Source organism: Papaver somniferum, chromosome 5 (assembly GCF_003573695.1).
Source record: "Papaver somniferum cultivar HN1 chromosome 5, ASM357369v1, whole genome shotgun sequence".
Classification (NCBI taxonomy): Eukaryota; Viridiplantae; Streptophyta; class Magnoliopsida; order Ranunculales; family Papaveraceae; genus Papaver; species Papaver somniferum.
Window position 1 is genome coordinate 49,892,059 of NC_039362.1, and position 21,831 is coordinate 49,913,889.

The 21,831-nt window shown below is 37.8% G+C and overlaps 1 protein-coding gene across 1 annotated transcript; it reads right to left on the reverse strand.

Moving 5' to 3' along the window:
• Positions 1-3,183: 3,183 nt before the first annotated feature.
• On the reverse strand, positions 3,184-8,593 carry LOC113281549 (AUGMIN subunit 6-like). The gene is made up of 13 exons (XM_026530329.1): positions 8,228-8,593; positions 8,083-8,139; positions 7,883-7,977; positions 6,908-7,058; positions 6,514-6,639; positions 6,237-6,396; positions 6,026-6,086; positions 5,652-5,934; positions 5,069-5,194; positions 4,807-4,971; positions 4,477-4,723; positions 3,915-4,373; positions 3,184-3,509 (listed from the first exon to the last, which is right to left on the reverse strand). The coding sequence occupies exons 1-13, from the start codon at positions 8,465-8,467 to the stop codon at positions 3,469-3,471; spliced, it is 2,211 nt and encodes a 736-aa protein (XP_026386114.1). The 5' UTR covers positions 8,468-8,593; the 3' UTR covers positions 3,184-3,468.
• Between the last annotated feature and the right edge of the window lie 13,238 nt (positions 8,594-21,831).

The following is a 21,831-nucleotide window of genomic DNA, read 5'->3' on the forward strand; positions in this document are numbered from 1 at the left end:
AGTATCGGTCTGGTTTCACAATCCCAATGAAGTCTTTAAGTCGTTAACCTGGTTTAGAAGAAGAAACCAAAGGTTAAAGAAGAATCGACTCTAGCTTAGCACAACTAGTATCACACAGAATGTGTGGGGATTAGGTTTCCCAGTTGCTAGAGTTCTCCCTTATATATACTTTCAAATCAGGGTTTCCAATCAATGTTAGCTTAGTAACAAAGCATTCAATATTCACCGTTAGATGAAATCCTGATTAGATTCAAGCTAATATTTCTCAACAGTTAGATCGAAAACTTAGCTTGTCACACACAAATGAAATGTACAATTTTGGGTTTATGAACCGTACCCAAATATTAACATTTGTTGGTTCAACAAGTCAACCAAATGGTTAGCCATATGATTACTCTCATATCAACCTTATTCTTCTTCACCATAACTAGTTCAAATGACTCAAATGAACTAGTTAGAGAGTTGTTCAATTGCAAGGAAATCTTATGTAACTACACAAGACACAATTGAAGCAAAATCGGTTTGGTTCACTCGAATCGGTTCATGAACTTTATAGCCACGGTTTGCAAAAGCATTCCTTAGTTTATTAAACATTAGTTCACGAACAACCGACTTTAGATATAACCTGCTCAAGTTCGCGGACTAGGTTCGCGGACTTAAGCTCATGGAAGGAGTTCACAAACTCCAGCAGAAATTCTCGGGTCGAGAACTTCCGCCATTTCGCGGACTGAGTTCACGGACTTAGTTCGCGGACTTGGCTCACGCCACTTCCATTTCTCTTGATCAACAAAGTTCGCAAATTTTGGTTCAAGGAATAGGACTTATGCATATATGTGTTTCCACAACAATGCTTATATCCACTAATGGTTATGTAATCTAAACTCTCATTTCAATCATTGAAACATTCTCAGGGAGCGTTATATAGCCGTTATTCACAGACTATTTTTCGTCAGAGCAATTTTCAAAGTGATTGAAACATAACATGACTTTCGTCACTTGGTAAAGATGAATTCGGCTAAAGCGAAAGCTTACCAACACACATTTCGATAAATAGATAGGCGAGATAAACTCGGCTCGAAATAACAAATGTGTATAATGAAAGTCTATATATCAAAACGACTTTTGTCTCAAGATTAGGAGATAGAATAGATAGACTTTTGAGTGACAGATAAGTTCAAGTCTCCACATACCTTTTAGTCGATGAAGATCCACCAGTTCCTTGAGTAGTCCTTCCTCTTGTATGATGATTGCCATGGAGTTCTTGAGATCAACTACACTTTCTATCCTAGTCCGAGACCTTTATCTATATAGGTAGAAATCAAGACTTATAGTTTTGATGACTAATATTGACAAACATGCTTGAGATAGCAACGCATGCGAGTTCGACCGAGCAATGCTCTAACAATCTCCCCCTTTGTCAATTTTAGTGGCAAAACTATTAATACATATGGAATACAAAAAATAAATAAATTAACTTTTGTAGCTCCTACTCCACATGCCTAATCTTCAACATTACTCGAAATCTTCGTCACTTCCAAGTACTCCAATGATCTCAAAGGTTGTAAGTTTAGCATCATAGTTGTTAAAAAATCTGTAGCTATAACAACAAGAAAACAAAAGTTCTCAATCATTGTTATACAGTGTCATAGTATCATTATACAGCGTCAAAGTTCAATTGTATCACAACTTCAACAACAATACTATGGTGATATGTATCACTCCTCCTTAGTCAATACTCCATCTCACATGGAAACTACTCCCCCTTACATAATGATCCGAAAACCATGTGTCTAATTTCACAGCCATGAGACCTTTTTTTGCTTTGTTTTTACTAATTGTGTCGATACTTTCATCTGTGATCACTATGTTGTCTATGATATCTCTAGATGATAAAAATGCAGCTTGTTAAGGATTAATAAAATTATCCATAACAATTTTAATCCTAGAAGCAAGCTACTTACTCATTATTATTTTATAAGCTACGTTAGTAACGTTACTAACGTTTATTTGTCTGAACTCGGAAGCATTTTTAGGGACAGCATTGTTATGGATCAAAGTGTGATTAAGTTGCTTACAATGGAGAGCTTGCACCAACGATTCAAGTTCTCCCGTACGTCTGCGGGTGTTACTGTTACGCCTACTGGCCACCTATGATTCCTTTTCCTGTGATTTCGGTAACTGAGATTCTACTATCAGAGATTCGTGGCATTGTCCGATATGAGATTGATTTGCAGTTTGTCCTGTTTGTTGTGGTTATCTATTATGTCATGTATCTTTCGGGGTAAAACCTGTTTATTTATTAAAAAAAAAAGTGAACTTGGGAATCATTTTCACTGTAGGACATCTAATCCTGCCCCTAGTTAGTAAGTTCGCGAATGATTCGCGAATCATTCACGAATTTTTCCGTATCACGAATTTTACCGTCTTATTCGCGTACGTTTGCAACTCCGAACCCAAGTCGCGTATTATGTGGCATTCCCGGATTATTCGCGAACCGTTCACGAATTTTACGTATTCCGAATGATACGTCCGCTTAATTCGCCATAAATTCTTTAGCTTTTACTTTTCAAAGACTCCACTTTTTGGGCTTTACTGCCTTCCGAGCATACACGACCGAATATTAGACGTGTTGTAATTTTTATGAAACAAAAACGACTGAAGAGATTTGAAGGTGAAGGTGAGAGAGATCTCAAACTCACTAACCAAGCATCTAAACCACCATACGACGTCCTCTTGGATAACTAATGTTGTATATATTATTGATATCATCATATTAAGTTTATTTTTTCTTTAAATAACTCACACATATGCATAAAAATTGGTCTATGACCTTATAAATACAAATTATTTGTTATATATAGATACCGAATTTTCAGAGCCGAACTCACATTTATAAATCGAATTATACACGTACGTATGCCGTTCCGAATTACTGACGAATCACGTCCCGTTGACCGAATTTTGGACCGAATCTGGATTTTACAAAACCGTATAATACTCGTACGTTTGCCGAATCCCGAATTGCTAACTAGGATCCTGCCAGTAAGGAGCAGAAGCATGCAAGTGGAGCATTTTTTAGTAGACAACGGCTTAGTGTGGTTAGTCGTCTGATGTGATTGGTATTTGCTGCAGAAGCCGAGATTGGTGTAGAAGAATATGTATATATATCGATGAGATAGGTAGTAGAAAGAATCCTCAAATGATGAAACAACTTGATTATAGAACGAAAATTTACAAGAATCTATACATTTCATTACACCACAATTCCCAAAATCAATAGCCAAAGTTGCTTGTTTAACCTGAAACAAAGAGCTTTTAATCGTTCCAACATCTATTACTATTACTGTGACACACCCCATCAATCATATTACATGTAACAACAAATTCTCTTTTCCACTTTTCTTAACCAGATTTTTGCCTCCTTCAATCGTCAGTAAGAATGATAAATACGGAGTAGCCTGTTCTGGCTTACTGCTCCATCAAAGCAGTGTCTGTTTCAGATAACGGTGCTGCATTGCAAATAAAATCAACTTTGAGAAACTCATACATTATACATTGCAACAACCAACAAACAAAAAATGCCCAGAAGAAAAAATGGAAAAATAAACAAATGATACTTGATGATCAGAGTCCCGAAGAAAAACAGAAAGGCTTTAAAAAAACAAGGACACTCCAGCAATCAGTGCAGGTGTACAAAACTAACAAGTGTAGAAATTATTCTCAGTGCTGATCTATATCCACACTAAACACGTGAACTTTTTGTACACTTGAAAGAGCTAGAAAAAATTAACTGTGTCTGTGTACCTACATCAGTAGGTAACTAGACCCAATTGAAGTACCTAGAGATACATCATGGGGGTCTTCGTAGACATCTTAGACATAAAGAAAGTATTTAGGGTTTAGGATTCACATACCAAGCAGGTCTTCGTAGACATCTTCTAATAACGACGTATCCATCAACAAAGGAGGTGAGAAAACCTGATCCTGATCTTCCCCTATGCCATGAAACATTCTGTCTGGACCAGAAGATGCATAATTTGAATCAAGCATCGATAGATAGCCATCAATTTGGCTGCCAAAATCATGGAGCGAGTCGGTATCATCTAAGATACTTGACATTTCCTCTGCAACAAAACCAGTGAGATTATTCTTTCTACGGGGTGGAGATGAAAATAGCCGTTTGCTCCTCACTTGAGCAGATTTAGTTTCTGGGCTGATACTAGAGTACTTCATCCCTGAAAGAGGTACAAAATAATGTTCCGAACCATCAGAGGAACGACTGTCCTGTGAAGACTCAGTGTTGCAGCAGGGCGCTGCTAGAGCAGCTTCCCTGACAGTTCTCCTTAAATTTTGAACATACGAAAAATCAATGCCTGTGCAAAAAGGAAACGGTAATCAACACTTCTGTGTTCAGAGTACTGATCAAGATACGACCACGCATAACAAAAAAGGATGTAAAAGCATGATTTGAACAACCTTGAGGTAGACTGTCCACTTGGCTGTTCGGAAGAGACTGGTCAAGAGGTTTTACTTCAGCCACATTTTCTACTTGGTTAACTTGAGAAATTAGCTGCCTTCTTTGAGCATTTCCAGCTTTTCCCGAAGAATTTGGAGTAGAACTAAATAGATGTGGGAGTTTAAGTGTAGGACTAGCAGTAACCTTTTCCAGCTGAGCATTCGACAATTTTGAAGTTATGTCAGACACCTCGTCGACGCTTTTCTCCTGTCCAGTTAAAGTATATGTTAAACATACGCCAAGAAAGTAGCTGCTCGAGTTTCAAATATATTCAACTAAACCACACTCACCGCTATCCTTCCACTACTACTTTGTGCTTGAATAGGGGAAGTAGACCGAACTTGGTGATTGGTCATGGGAGGCAAAGTCGAAGAAATACTGTTCACTTCTTCTTGGAGCTCTGCAATTGAGTTCTTTATTGCCGGGGCAGCTTCCTTCAGTTGATTAACAAGCACCTGCATACAAGTATAATTTGAGTGCTTAAATGTATTATAATTCCAGAGACACCGCACTTCAGATCATGAAATTTAAGTAAATAACCATCACTCTTACCTTTATGCTAGCTAAATGTTGCTGATGTTCTGCAAGAGTTGTGGCCAAAAATTCAGCATGGCCACTAGTACCACCATCATGGGGGCTTCGTAAAAGTTCCGGACCCTCGCCATCATTCGCCTTGACCTGTAGTACCAATGTACCATCAATCAAGAAAATCTAACAAACGAAAGAGGATGATAGAAAGAAGATAATATAAGCACCAGGTTAACACTAGTAAGTTAAAGTAAGTTGATGATGCGAATATAATGACTTGGACAGAAGTATACTATCTCACTGGAAATGGGCAAGAAACAGCCAAAGATATAACGGAACTGTATTTGCCGATCCCATTGCCAAAGCATGGTTTAACTTGATGAAGTATTGCAAAACTGAACAAACAAAGTTCACCAATTATTTGTTTTACTAGTTTTTTCAAAAGCCACACTATATTAGAAATACAGCTCAGAAAATACATTGATAATTTTCGGATACCATTCTTATTCTAGGGTAAACCTGCGAGCTTTATATACATGATCAGCTCCTTCTTTCTTTTGTATGCTACTTATTTGTGCTCTACAAACATTTCCACAAGGTTACATACCAGATGGAGAGACTGCTTATGAATACGTTGTAATGCATGTGTCCAGCGCCTAAGAATTTCTGCAATGTCAACAGTAGGATGAACCCGCCCACTTCTATCATCCACTCGGGAAAGTACTTCTTCACTTGATTGAATATGAGTTGAAACAGATCCATTCACCGGTTCTCTATCATCTGCATGCGTTGACGCCGTGTCACCAGAGTGAATAGATAAGACATCTGGATAAGGAACTTGACAACTTTGATCCATCGCTGCAAGCAAAGACGATCCGGATATTCGGTACCTGAATGAAATTATTGACTTGTAGAGTTGGTCAGACAAGTACCAATCAAAAACACTAAGAAGTTAAAAAATAAAAAAATAAAGAGCTTCACCTATGTTCACGATGAGCAATCAAATCCTCAATAGGACCTGAAGCAAGAACTTCATGTTGACCTAAGTAATAAACAATAAATTGATATTAGAGTTAGACTTCAGTAGGCAAAAAATAGCAACTATTTTAATTAGCCCAGAACCAGTTGGGGGAAGTTTACAACTAAAACAGTTATTACTACTGGATGACCAATGTCAATAATATGTGCTTACTCTTGCGCGCAAGTAAAGACTCCCATAAGCGAGTTGCCTTGGAAACCAAATGTGAATTCTGACCCAAGGAGCTAGAAACACGGTCGTCCCACAGTTCCCCATCTAACTTGGCTTTGTTTCTCAAATCCTGTAGCTTTTCCAGCTCTTGCTGCAGATACGCCTGTGTTGCAGGAGTTGGAAAAAAATGTAAGAACCTTAAAAACCTGAGATACATAATAGTACGATCCGTTGGAATTCAAATCCACCCAGGGGGGAACAAACAGGAGTTACCATTTACCTCTTCTGCACAAAGACCACGAAATTCAGCAGTCATTTCGTGAGCCAGGTTAGACCACATAGCTTGCCTATGCACAGCCGTCTCGGCATTTTTCAGAAACTTCCTTCGCTCAAGTGCTATCCTAGCCTATTTTAACAGAATACAGTCATGAGTGATCAAGATGAACGTGATGAAGTTAATCGAGTGATAACAGCACAGATAAAATGTTTAAACTCTCAGAAAAAAATACTATGGACTAAATAATAAATATTAGCAGAAATGAACCACGGATAGACTGATGTACACAAGGATGAAAATTTGTAGATGTTTTAAACTTACATAAACTATAATTGGTAAAGATATTTCATCTCAACTCTCAAGTATACAGCAAGAATAACATCGGAACATGGATTACCTTTGTCACAGGAAGCAATGTAGCTGCATGAGAGAAAGCCACATCAGTCAACGAAGCAGGTAACGGATTAGATGCTACATCAGCTGCAAACGTTCGTCTATGAACCTCTCGTAAAGCATGCAATGAAAGTTGCCATAAAAGCTCAACAAATCTGCAAATGCAGATCACATTTAGAACCAGTGTCATAACCATAATATTACACTCCAAAGCTAAGAATTAGTAGTAGACGGTAATGTATTTGACATATTCTTGGATATCCAATTTCAGTTCCACCCCACAACAATTTGTCTTTCCAACATTTCATATAGCTAAAAAAAGATAGAGTTAATTAGACCGTAGGACCAAAATTTGAAATCATATAGCCTCTAGGACACATGTTTTTACTTTAGTATAAAGGACCACCAGTGAATTTCAGTATGTGTACCTCTTGTTTAGGTATCCATATCACATGTGGTATGCATTCTGAAATTTTGCATAGTGACTTTGCTAGTTTGGTCTTTTTGTCTAAGTGTGTTTTAAAACCATGAATTCAATTTTTGTGGTCCTCTAACTAAATTCTAACAAAACAACAAATGACTACATTGCATACCTATCTAACGAATGCAGCTATATCAAAGTTAGCTACAAGATTTATTTTCCTGAGCCCCAGGAGTTCACATCGATGGGAAGGTTTGGCACCTCAATGTCGGCTCTTCGCCACGTGGGGCTGTAGTGTGTTCCAAGGGTTGGGCTGTTCGCCCATTAAAGCGGATTAGAACCAAACTCTACATTTGTGAATTCAAACTACAACAATGACAGCGTGGAGACGCTTATATCAGTTAGTTATCATGAACAGATACAAGCTAGAAATGAAGATAGCAGTTTACAGCACTTGGCTGAAACACAACAATGACAAAATGTAGAGACCTTTATATCAGTTATTGTATGGGAATTCAAGCGAAAAATGAACAAATACAATGTCGAAACGAACACTACCTTGGTCCACAACACGTCGCGAGCGATGAAACCCTAGAATTACTCCTGGGCAATGCCCCTTGTGATTCTAACTCATTTATAATTGCTTGCACAACCTGAAAAACAGAACCTATATCTTAAATTTACAACCAAAAAAGAAAAAAAACATTTAACCTACATTTCACTCGAATTCACATAAATCTAATTTCCGGAAACACTACCTTTCGGAAATCCCTTGATTGTGCAGAATCAAAGATCGGCCATACTTTATCAAAATCCTGTTAAGATCTAAACCATCAAAAACCAATAAATTGGGGAAATAAAAGAAAAAAAATAATTAATCAAGAGATCTAAGAGAAAAATTACTTTAGAAGATTGAATTGGTCCTCTTAATGAAGATAAAATGAAATAAAGTAATTGTTCACCCAATTTAGGGTTTGAATGGCGAAATAAACCAACTCTAGGTGTAGTACTATTAACACCATTCATGTTGCTGTTGTTGTTTCCTGAAGCTACACCAAGAACTGATGGATCGAGACCTAATAATAAACAATTTGTGTACATTGCAGACTCTAGTTCTATTTCTCTCTCCTTTTCTCTCTCCATTTTTTCTCTGAAAAATCACTCTTCTTCTTCTTCTTTCTCTCTAAAGTTTTTCACTCTTTTCTGGTTTTTGATTTTGATTTTTGTGATTTTTTCGAATTCGATCCAATTTCCTATTTTCCTTCTTCAAGTTTTTCGCTTTTTGTCGAGACGTACTTGTAAACTGACAAAAATTTTGATGGGGGCATTTTTTTGACGGGGGCATTGGGGACAAACCATATGTTGACATGTGTCTTTTCCATTAATTATTTCCAACTAATTTTGTTTCTAAAAATATCAAAAATAAAATCTCACAAATTAAGATCACCAATATTTTCACCTAAATTACATTTCTTTGGTATTTTTGAAAACAAAATTAGTTGGAAGCAATTAATGAGAAAGACACATGTCAACATATGGTTTGTCCCCCATGCCCCCATCAGAAAACGCCCCCATCAAAAAATTTCTCCTTGTAAACTGTGTAATTGGAATTCGCTCCTTCTAAAGTAATTTGAAATTGCTACTTTATGCTTCAAGTTGAAGTGTTTCTTGGTTTTTGTACTTCATTTATTTATTTTTTAAGAGCAAGTCTTATGGTGGAAGAGTTCTATTTTCCGTCTTCCACGCCACCTCAGCATTTGGAATTGTGGATGGAAGCGCAAGTGTAGTGGTGGAACAAAAAAAATGCTAATCTTAATAGCGTTGGGCGCTAATCAGAATAGCGCTAAAAAACGCTAATCAGAATAGCACAATACGCTATTAAGATTAACGCTTTTTTTCTCATCCATTAGATTTCAATGGCTTGTTTTAAATCTACGGATAAAAAAACGTTATTCTGAATAGCGTTTTGTGCTATTCTGAATAGCGTTTTGTGTTATTCTGATTAGCGTTGAGCGCTATTCTGATTGCGTTTTCCGTCTTCAAGTGCGCTATTCTGAATAGCGTTTTACGCTAATTCGATTAGCGCTACCAAAGATTCCACGAACCATCCCACGAAACCATGGAACCCTGCTTGGATTTTTCATGGAAAACACCAATTTGGAAGCCACTAGACTTGACATTCCATGATTTTTCCACACTTGAAATGGCTTGGATTCCACCATAAGACTTGCTCTAATAAACGAGATACAGTATGTAAATGAGCAAATCCTATGGTTTTTTTTTTAATATATAAAACTTAGACCGAAAAAATCTAAGGAGGGTACATAGTAGAGCTGGTGGCCATGTTAATACCACCACTCCTAAAAATCTAGTTCTTACAATGCATAGTTAAATTAAAAAAATTTAAGTTTTGAATTTTGTGGATAGTAGTAAGACCAACTAAAACAAAAGATATGATCTGCTTTTCAATATCTATTTCAGTATTTGTTTGTCTTATAAAGAATTTCATGGTATCTTAGATGATATCTTCCTTGAACGGCATTGTGGTAGAGCACCTTGAAACGATCTAGGATTTCCATGGATTCAGCTTCAATTTCTACATTGGTGTGCTGCATTCCTTTGACCCAATCAAAGGCTAGATCAGCTCCTCCTGTTGCTCCCCATTCTCCATTGTATCCTGGATTTCCTCTAGTCCCAATGATGTTTCCTGCAAAATCCATAGCAGTAAGAGCAGTGAAGTAAGATAGGGTTTCAGGCTCTTGTAGGGTACAAATTTTGATTTGGATTCCATAATCTCCTCTTTGGTCAGTATCCAAAGAGTAGTTTGTATTATCAGGTAAATCAGTATTATTATTGTCAGAGTGGTAGTTCTGACTGAGAGTATGATTTTTCATATTGTGTACTCTATTGTGATTACACAAATATTGTTGAATGCTTATAGTAGTATTACTGACATTTGGTTGGATGTGCCTGAAAGTGAAGTCACATCTAGCCTCCCATATGAACCAATAAGCAGTAGCATAGATTTTGTTACTCTTACTAGTCATATCATAGCTAAACCAAGTGGTTAACCATTCCATGAAGTTTGTGTTGCAATCGAACCCTCCATGGGAAGGTCCAAGAATTAATTACCAAATAGAAGTGGCAACAGGACAATTAAGAAACATATGTATCATAGTTTGCTCCCCACCATTGAACAACTTGCATATGGGATCAATATAGTGCAGAATGCTTGTAGTTTTAGCATTAGTAGGAAGAATCCCATGAGCACATTTCCAAAGAAAAATCTGGATAACTGGAGCAATATCCATTTTCCACAAAGTCTTCCAATTGCTAGTCTGGATATCATTTCTATAGAGATGATCCATTTTAGTCTGTAAAGGTATTTTACAGTGAATTTCCCTGATTCTGTGAGATTCCATACAATTGTGTCTTCATCACCAGGATGAGGGACATATTTGTGGATGGCTTCAGTAATGTCAGTGTTGAACCAATTAAGTAGCAATGAGATTAGTATTTCATTCATCAATTGGTAAAAGCAGTTGCTCAACCTTGATTAAATCATCAGGGCATGCAACAGGTTTAGGAACTAGAAAGGAGATTGAGGGGATCCAAATGTCCTCCCAGATTCTAATTGTCTTGCCATTACCAATTCTCCAGGAACTATGTTTCTAAATATTGTTTATACCTTCTAGGATACCTTTCCATATCCAAGAGTCTCCATCTCTAGGTTTGGTTTCCATATTGAGTACATTTTTGCAAATGAGATATTTTGCATCCATGTGTTTGTACCAAAGAGAATCCTTATCCTTTTCCAGTCTCCAACCTATCTTATGGCGTGTTTGGTTGGGGGAATGGAATGTGATTCCTTTATATGTTGTTTGGCTATGTCAGGATTAGGAATAATATTCCTTCCATGTTTCCATTCCAGTGTTTGGTTAAGTCGAGATTAGGAAGGAAAAAATCCAATATTTTCTCTATTATGTCCTTTTGAGTAAATCAAATAAAATAAATAATCAACATTTATAAAATATATTTATTCAATTTTATTTAAGTGTTTAGAAAAATATAACAGTTCAAAGCTTTTATTAACTAGTCTGTAGCTTAACTAGTTCAAAGATATTGTTCTCATGGAGACCTACTTAACTAGTCTGTAGCTTCAGCTAAAGTCCTCATAACATAATACATACGCATCTCATGCAGCAATGCAAGAAAAATAGTAGACTTATATATAAGGACAGGCGATGATGATATTAGATGTCGTACCAACTTGATCAAGAGTTAGCTCATATAACTTGTTTAATTCGTCAAGGACTTTGGATGCATTATCGTTATCATGATTATGTGTAAGTGCGGCTGCCATGTTCTCCATGTAACCCATTGTTCCGTCAACAAATTTTTTAAATGATTTCGAAATGTTTCCCAAATTTGAGACAAATCCATTTGTAGGTCGATGTCTTTTTCTTTTATCAGATTGATCATTTGTATTTTAAGTATTACTGTTATTCATTAACTCTAATCTACCCTCATCCCAATCATCATTGTCATCATCATCGTTGTCATTATCACCATCGTTGTTATCGTCATTTCTCTCGATTTTTTCTTCCTCATCAGCGGGTGCTGCTGCATTAGAACTTGTTGCTCTATCTTTCATATAAATATCCAGTAAAGCGTCGTAATGTGGAAACAGCTTCATCCAAAGTCCTTTTTTTGCTTGTTTATGAGTTTGTGAATCCATTAATTATGTTAAAGAAATTCATAAGATAATACATATTAAGCATTAAATTTAGAATAAAAAAAAGGTAAACGAAATTATCTGGAATACTAAGAAATTCTATTACATACCTTCACCCATTCATCAAAGACAAATTTCTCACATTTGATCATCTTCTCAGATTCATCAAAAATAATCTCGCTTCCAAGAGCTATGACTTATGCAATTGTGAATGTTTGTTTTTTTAGATGCTTTATCCGTGATTCAATATGAGGATCAACTCTAACTCCAGCATTTGGGAGTTTTTCTTTCAGCATTTGTTCGACATGTTGCAGGTATCCACTCTGAAAGCCAGTGTCAGCTTTCCAATGTCCACCCCTAGCCATTTCTTGCTGACATTCGACTAGCTTTTCATCTTCCTTAGCATTCCAACAACGCTTTGTTGCCATCCTGATAAAAAACACGCAAATTCATATCTTTAATAGCTTATGTCAATACTATGACAGAAATATATTAATCTGAAATGTATTAAACTTGCATTAAAGAAAAGAATAATGTTCCAAACATTCACAATATACTTAACTAAAGCAAACCATAGTAAATGATAAACTGATTCTTAAACATCTTGTTATATATTCCTAGGCCTAATTCTATTACTAATTACGTTTCTCCTAGTTGCCTTATATTCATTAAACATATTATCTGCTAAAGCATCTCTCTTTGCATTCCATTCTGGTGACGAATCTAAATACGCAATTGGATCACCCTACGGATCATTATTATTGGATTCATTATCTAACACTTCTTTTTCCATCAAATCTAAGGGCAACATAATATCCCATCTAGTCTTCAAAGGATAATACGAAGACAATATGCCAAAATTATACGATTATGTGTCTTTAAAGGATATTACGAAGGACTTCTCATAATAGCCCATCTAGTCTTCAACAACCCGAAACATCTATATAATACATTCCTATCTCTTGAATGTTTCATATTAAAATATTCAGCAACGATGGTAAGCCGACGTCCATGTCTCCATTCATTTAAGTGGTACCATTGCCCTCTATATGGAGCTAAAAATCCTTCATTATTGGGATAGCCGGCTGTTGATGGTGGTTTTTAGTTTATGGCGAAAACTGTAAAAGTCTCTACCTGACCTGGCATCAGAAGTAGTAAACCTTGATATGTCTATATTCCGCAAGGAATTTGAAGAATATATCAAAATCTGATGAGTGCCTATGTCGCCCCTCATATTGTATTGAAACTCAAGCTCCTAGATGAATTGTTCACTAGTATAGATCCTAATGAGTATTTAAGCTCCTAGTTGCATTATTCACTGATGAAATGGAGTCATTTAAAAGTGATGAGTGCCTGTGCCACTTTACTTACATATGTATTGAGAAATTCAGTATACTCATATATGAGATTTATCCATAATAGTATTGGTGCTTGTAGCAACAATCCCAAATATTTTGTAAATTTTATTAATATCTCGGCTACATTATTTACTAATGCATGGCTTGCCGAGTATTTATTCTATGTTATGTTCCCCAGCTGAACTCTTGATATTGACATGACATGACAATTGATGTTCGCTCACAGCGAGTAGCATAAATTTTCCGAAGTGCCAGGAATAAGATGTTAGTGATTTTTTGCATCATTGCGCAAAATTCACTAAAATTGATTAAATTTTGTGACAGCTCGCAAAATTCAATTTTCAAACCTAATTTTATCAATTTACAAAAATTAGGTTTTTGCAGCCTGCGCAATATCTCGAACTCTATTGTTGATGGTGGTTTTTAGTTCAGGGTCAAAATCGTAAACCATGTATTTAATGCATTTTCATCCTGCAAAGGAATAAAGGCCATTTAAAAGTAATGAGTGTCCAGACCTCTTTACCTACATATGTATTGAGCAATTTAACATATTTATGAAGTTTATTCAGAATAGTGCGTGAAGCAACAACCCCTAATATTCTGTAAACTTTAACCTATTGCATTATTCACTAATGCATGACCTGCCTAGTGTTTTCCTATGTTATGTTCTCAGCTGAACTCTCAATATTGGTATGACATGACGATTAATGTTCACTCGCAGCGGAGTAGCATAAATCTCCCGAAGAGTCAGTATTGGAACCTACATGAAAACACTCACGTAGGCTACACCACCCTCTGACAAAGAGATCAGTGTGTTCACACACTTTTTAATTAAAAGTTAGCGCGATCTAACGCGTTTTAATTCCTTAAGGAAAATCTAGACTGTCCGTATTAGTCTTAAAAAACGATCACGACCACACGATTTGGCCACACAATTCAATAGGCCTAGCCTACTCCTCTCGGAACTAGGCGATCTTCATGATGACCACGGCGGGCCCACTAATACCCCAATCGATCGGATTCCATGTAGCACACTCGCAACGCCATCGAACGCTAACCCTAACATGGGTGATCGCGTTGTTGAAAAAGAGAGCTCAAACGAGCTAAGACCGACCAAAATGGTCTCAGAAACATCATGACCGTCCAACTTAGCTAGCCTAGTTGTACGTCTTAGATCTTCCTTCAAATGATTAAAGAAGTGCTAACGTGTTCACCGTCGACCCAACTCCACCCTCGGTCGATCGACTTGCTCATAGAAAGACCAGAGCGCATCAAATCGCTGGCCCAAAGTAGGATGAACGCACCGTTTTGAAACCCTAAGTTGCTTTGCGGCAACACACTACTGTCGCAAATCGATCACAACCATTTATCTTCGCCGTCCAGATCGAGTGGCTTAGATCCAATTTCAGACGACCCCGAAGGCATCAGCATGATCACCGGCAACCCACCTTTGCACATGATCGATCGACTTGTTCGAACTAACGTTCAGTGCTTTGAATCGCTCGCCCAAAAGAGGGTTGGCCGCACGGCCCCTAAACCCTAAATTACATCATCGACAATATGTAACTGCCGATTTATTTTCGTAAAACAAACAGGGTAGCATTGTGATCACCGGCCACCCCTCCTCCACAGGGAGCGATTGACTAAGTGATAGCTCGCCCATAGGGTCCTCAAAAAATCACCCAAAGGTGGCCGGTCGTGTTACTTTTTTAAGACGCTCAATTCGCGACTGATTCAATCGAGCTCTAAAGCAACGATGCTTCCTGCACGTCGATTATTTTCAGCTGCTTGTTTGAAGGCGATGCTTTATATACATTCATTATAAGCGATGTTGTAGATGGTGGATTTTCGACAAAGGAAAAAATCGTAAAACCATAATTGTACATACTCCTGATCCAGCAATCAGATGAGTATTGAGGCTCATGTCTCTCATTGAAGCATGAAAGTTCATGCCGCAAGAACCTCTGACTGAGAATACTGTCTCTCAGAGTATACGTAGATGTGTAGTCTCTCAGCTAAGGCAACGACATATTTCATAAATACTGAGCAATTTCAGTAAATATTTCTATATAGAATCGAACGATTGGACGGCTCCTAGACAACTTGCCTGCTAGTATAGAGCAATAACGTCTTCAGGATATAACAATGTTTTCCCTGACTATATAAAAGAAATATGATGCTTCAACGAGCTCATATTACTCGACTTTCAGATAATTAATGCTCCTAGACAGCATGCCTGCTAGTATAAAGCCATCAATTAATTATCTCTAATCCTTAAATTCATTAACTGAATATCCGGAAATATTCTACGATCTTCATCATATTTCATTACTTCAATTCGTGGTTCTTCCCAGCAGAATTCCATGGGTTAGTGATAATTATTCAATGTACGGGCATCTGAGCCGCTATCGCGTAAGCCCCGACCAAAATGGTGCAAGTGTATTCAGCAATAGTGCACGAACGAGCACCTGAATGCACGAACGAGCATTTAAAAATACGAAGGAACGATGAACCTATGCAAAATAGGAATAATAATAATAATAATAATAATAATAATAATAAAATATTAGCTAAGGCGCTAGGGGACTGCGCCCACCAGCCGGCCAGTCATGTCGTGGCCGGTCCCACGCCTAATCCTTTATTTTATCATATTTTATTATTTTTCCTTGATCCCATGAAAATTCCTTCATTTGAACAAAATTCCTTCGTTTTAAGAAAACTCCTCAGTTTCATAGTGTTTCCTTCACACCAAGGAAATAATATAAAATTGAGAAAGGTGTCGTGGGACCGCGTCTACTAGCCTGCCGGCTATGCCCTAGTTGTGGCCAGTCCCACACCTCATGGTTCCTTATTATTTTATTATTATTTCCTTCATCCCATGAATTCCTCAATTTCATGATATTTCCTTCGCATCAAGGAAAAGATATAAAATTAGGGAAAGTTCACGGAACCGGGTCACTAGCCAGTCGGCCATGCCCTAGCCGTGGCCGGTCCCACACGCCCCTTGTTTTATTTTATTATTATTGTTTCCTTCGTCTCATGGAAATTCCTTCACTTTAAGGAAAACTCCTTTATTTCAACAAACTCCTTGATTTCATGATATTTCCTTAAAATCATTAAAATAATATAAAATTAGGAAAAGTATTATGAGTCCGGGCTTATTGGATGGCCGACCATGCCTTAGCCATAGCCGGTCCCACACTTCATGATTCCTTATTTTATTATTATTATTTCCTTCATTTTATGAAATTTCCTCAGTTTGAGCAAAAACCTTGATTTCTTCATATTTTCTCAAAATATTGCTCAAACGCGCATCGGAAAATATCAAAATTCTCAGGACTGAGACAGGAACACTTTGGTGACATGAACATATTACCTTGACTGACCAAGGTTGGCTCTTTGGCTTGCAAGAGGCCAGTCCCACACTTTTCATCATTTGACCTAATTTGTTCACATTAGGTTCAAACTCTTCCAAACAATTTGGAATTCCATAAAACGATCGTCAGTCGGTCCCATGACCAACCAGGGTCGGTTTCATGACCCCTTGGTCGGTCCTTCATCTCTTCATAATTAATTAGGTTTTATCACCTAAGGCTCGGACGAGCATTATTTTAATAAATGATTAAACCAGCATTTAATCATCTTTTCACCAACTGGTCTTCAAGAGACTTTGGTATTAGCTCACTCGAGCATATGGGCGCTATATGGTCCATCCATTACCCCATGTAGCCGGTCCCTCATTCACTCCATGGTTGATTTTCAATAAATCATCAATTGATCAGCAATTGATCGAAATTAGGATTTTCGAATCCAAGGTTCATAATTCCAGATTCAAACGCTAATAATTTTACGTTGATCCCGTGATCAACATTTTAATTAATTATAATCGGTTCAGTTGCCAGTATTCTAAATTAATATTTTATTTGGTTATGTTACCAATAATTCATCAAACGAGCAACATTTGCTCAGATGAGCAATATTTGCTCAGACTAAGGAATATTGGTTCAACTATCAATATTCAACAATCCATCGAATGAGTAATATTTGCTCACCTTAACCATCAATATTTACTCGAGAATTATACTTCTGTCTCAACAGACACGTTCGATTCATGAGTCTTAGAACATTTACAAATCACGTTCGACTCAGCAATACAAAGACTTATCGTCTCAACAAGTCAGCAACTGACTAACTAAAATAACGAGACATCAATCGTGTCACATGGGGGATATCAACTAGGGTTTTGGTCTGGCAGTCTACAACACGTGTTCATACACGATGGGAATGTGAGAAAGTCGTGCAGGCAGTTAGAGGAGTTAGCAAAGTAGTGGGTAGAAAATCAACCAAGTCTCCGCACGATGAGCAACTGGTTTTAACATGATTTCCACTTCCCCACTCTTTGACTCCAGCAACTGTCACACTTCATGGGATCAAGGTGTTTACAATTCTTAGAATATAAATAAGTCTCTGAATCATGATTGAAAAACAAGACAGTCTTTCGTCAAACAGACAATAAGAGATTAACAACTCAACGTCTGAGCAATTGCTCTCAACAGAGCAAATTCAATCAATCAGAATTTATCTTATTTCTTCATGCAGAATACACAACACACCTACAATTTCGATCACCATTGATCTTGCACATTTCTCAGCTTCCCTCCTACAGATCGACCCATCCTCTCTTGTGACCGAATTGACTCTGGAACAACCATTTTCTTGGTTTAGGCCGGAGTCCTAAAGATTGATCTCTCGAATTCAAAGCACTCCCTTTTTGCAGTGTATCTGTGTGAGGTTAGACAGTTCGCTCGGTTCAAGGAGTTTCCTCCGCACGGTCTTCTCCTCAATTCCTTAAAAACCAGCAACTCGTTTTGCCCCATCTACAGATTGGCGACCACAGTGGGAGATCATTCTCTCGGTTGCAATCTCACATTTTCACAAGATGGTTGATCTTAGGTCAGGTTCAGTTACAAACCCTAACCTAAACAATGATAGCACTAGCAATACTGGTGGTACTCCAGAAACTGCTCCGGCTCCTAACAACGGCACTAGAGGTACCACTCCTCCTCAAACCAACATCAGGAACAATCCTCTCTTCGGCCGGTCTCCTGAGGAAGTCAGAGAAAACCCGCCTACCATAGGTGCAAGAGACTCTTGCTAAGAATCAGACTGACATGGCTACCACTCAGAAAGAATTATGCAATTATCTCAAGACTCTTACAGACAAGATGTCAGAGAACACTCAGGAGAAAGGAAAAGCTAAGGAAACATCTTCAGACGTTGATCCTGAAGTCACTCCAATCCATGTAATAGACGATGAGGAAGTCCCTAAGGCTGTAGACAATCCACCGGTGAAAGAACCGTCCAGTTTCATCACTCGTGAAGACCTGAAACGCCTTTTGGAGGATCGTGGAAAAGACAAGACGACCTCTGTCCACCGTCACCAACCTCCATACCATGTTGCTACGCAAAGGATTCCTCTGCCAAAAGGTTATACCTCTCCAACATTCACCCTTTATGATGGAACAGGCAATGCTCGAGAACATGTTTCTCGATTTCTTGAAGCATTGGGTGAACACGAGCACAACCATGTTGTCCTTCTGAAAGAATTTTCGAAGTCTCTGAAAGGCAGAGCATATATATGGTACAACAACATCGCACCAGGAAGTATTGCAAGTTGGGAAGAGATGGTTAAGGCTTTCTATAGAAAATATTTCTTCGTTTCAGAGAAAATCACCATGTCTGATCTTGGAAGGATGTTTCAAAGGAGCAGTGAACATCCTAATGATTATGTGAAAAGGCTCAGGGTTCAAGCTCTGGACTGCCATGATCCAAATGTCACGGAACAACAACTCGTGGACTTGTGCATCAATGAAATGATTCTAGTCTACAGGGCTTTGTTGGAAAATCTCAGGTTCCAGATTTTCTCAGAACTTCATGAAGCGGCTAAGAGATCTGCAACTGCTACACCTGCTTTATTGGAGAGAGCTAAAACTACAAAAGTTGAAGAACCACGAGAAACTCGAGGTAGCAGACGTTTAATCAACAAACAGTACAACCTCCAACCTTCCACAAATGTTATTGCAGAAGGGAGCAAACGAAAAGCCGAGTCGCAGCGCAAGCATACTTCTCCGACCCCTTCGAAAGCACAAAGGAAGGATAATCAAATTCGATATGCAGAAGCTCCTACCCAACTCGCAGGGGATGGTCAAGAAGCACCTGATTTCCCTTTTCCCATCAAAGAGGTGATTGAATTATTAGATGTCTGGGTTCAAGACGGTGCAATCAAGTTACCATATGTCAAGAAAGAACCAACTGAAGAAGACATGGAAAATCCTCGTTACTGTTGCTTTCATAGGTTCGTCAATTATCCCACAAAGGATTGTCGAATTTTGAAGCGCATATTCCAAGAAAAAGTCGAATCAGGATAACTTAACTTGGGGATTGAAGGAGTGCACAGAGACCCTCTCCCGGTCAGAACCTTCACTCTCTCTGAACCACCCGTCAAGGAAGCAATTCAATCCTTAATCGAGCATGTCTGAGAATTGTTGTACTTATCAAAGGCTCAAAGGAAAGACATGTTTGTTGTATTGAATCACATCGTGTCAGGGAAACATTTATTGTTATTCGTTATAGATCACTCAAGTAACACAAAAATGGATTTTGTTTGTCATTGAAAATAACTAAAGTAAAACAATATTAAAAGATAAACAATACGAAATAGGGGTTTCATCTTTCACCATTAAACATGTTGATCAACTGATCCAGGAGACATTTCCTGAGCCTTCAGCAACAGACAAAGAAATGTATGACTGGGGACTTCTCACCACAGTCCATCTCAAAGGAAACGAGTTCAAACGAGCACTGATAGATGTTGGCACTGCTGTTAATGTTATCCCTCTGAAAACTCTCAGAGCTGCTGCTATCACACGACAAGAAGCCATTCATGCTCCAGTATCAATCATGGATCACGAAGGGACGCCCAGAGATGCTTACGGCCACATTACTCTCAAGGTGAACGTAAACTCAACCTGGATAGAAACCAAATTTCACGTAATCCGAGAAGATCCTGGATATGACATGATCCTTGGACGTACATGGATTCATGCTGGCAAGGTAACTCCAACACCTTCAATTGCACATTTCTCCATTAAGGAAACCTTCAATTGCACGATCGCTGTCGTATGCGTCAAAAATAATATTACTTTCTCACTACTCAAAATATAAAATATAGTAAGGGCAACAAAGGATCGTTCCCACAGAGAGGTCTTGGGTTGTCAATATGTTTCGGTTTCTTATGGCAAACAAGGGGGGATTTTATGTAAGTAAACTAAAATAAAAGTAAATAAAGTAGTAAACAAGCAAATCAAATAAGATGAGAAGATTGGTTAAGGATTTCGTTTTCATTCACAAACATGTTCTTGTGTTAATAATTAGAATTGATATTTAATCTCTCATTATCAAAAGCCCTAAGATACCTAGTCGAAAGAATGTCCCGCAATTTCCTGATTTCATCACACATACATGTAAAACGATGCAAATATGAATTCTACCAAAAGAATAACCTAACGCCTTGCGCTAATCAAGTTCAATTCCCATGGAGCATTAAGATTCATGAAATTAGGCTAATCATTGCAATTTAAATACATTGTGCAAACGATTCGAACAAAGGTCATGGTTCACATATGATTATAAGGATGTACAACTACGAGCTATAACCATATTTATGCTACTTGTGTTCAAGGATTATCGCTCGATGATTAACCCTAAACTAGCAATATATGTGATTACAAGTTCTACCAATTTGCAACTCGACAAAACAAACAATCAATCATGTTGTAATAACTATATTTTCAGAGAATCATGAACGATAAATATGAGACAAAAACTAATATATTGAATCAAAGAACCATGTTATGTGAAATCCGACTAATCCATAACCAAAAGAAAATTAAGAACTCATGCTCACGGAGTTCATAACAAGAATAAAGAGAAAAGATTTCATGTCTAAACCCTAGAAAAAAAGTAGAAGAAAAGATATGATAATAGAATAGAATCACCGGCCTCCCTTTTATAGCACTGCCATCTCCTTTCATTCCCAAAACTCGATTGCAAGTCTCTGATAACCATGCCCGGTCAAAATAATCCCAAGCCTTTCTCTGCGTCAAACCGGGTCCAGTGAGTTGGATCACGAATCACTGAGTCGACTCGGCAGGATAAAAGTATGACAGAGTTTCCTCTGTTTTCAGGCAATTCCCAGGCCAATTCTGGCCAGTTTCTTCCTCCCAGTCACAGATCAACCAATTCATTCTAACTGCATCCATATGTTGCTTCAGTAGCACTAGCCAACACCAACACCTTGCTGCTCCTGCAATTTCCTACAATCTCCATAACTAGTTGCTGCTTCTCAGCTTCCT

What these genes read in the sequence shown, in the direction of transcription:
- LOC113281549 (XM_026530329.1), bottom strand. Translation starts at nt 8,467, where the DNA reads ATGGAGAGAGAAAAGGAGAGAGAAATAGAACTAGAGTCTGCAATGTAC. An exon ending in AACATTTAGCTAGCATAAAG is followed by an intron (nt 4,972 to 5,068) that starts GTAAGAGTGATG and finishes ACTTGTATGCAG; the next exon opens with GTGCTTGTTAATCAACTGAA. An exon ending in TGTCTACGAAGACCTGCTTG is followed by an intron (nt 3,510 to 3,914) that starts GTATGTGAATCC and finishes TTTGCAATGCAG; the next exon opens with CACCGTTATCTGAAACAGAC.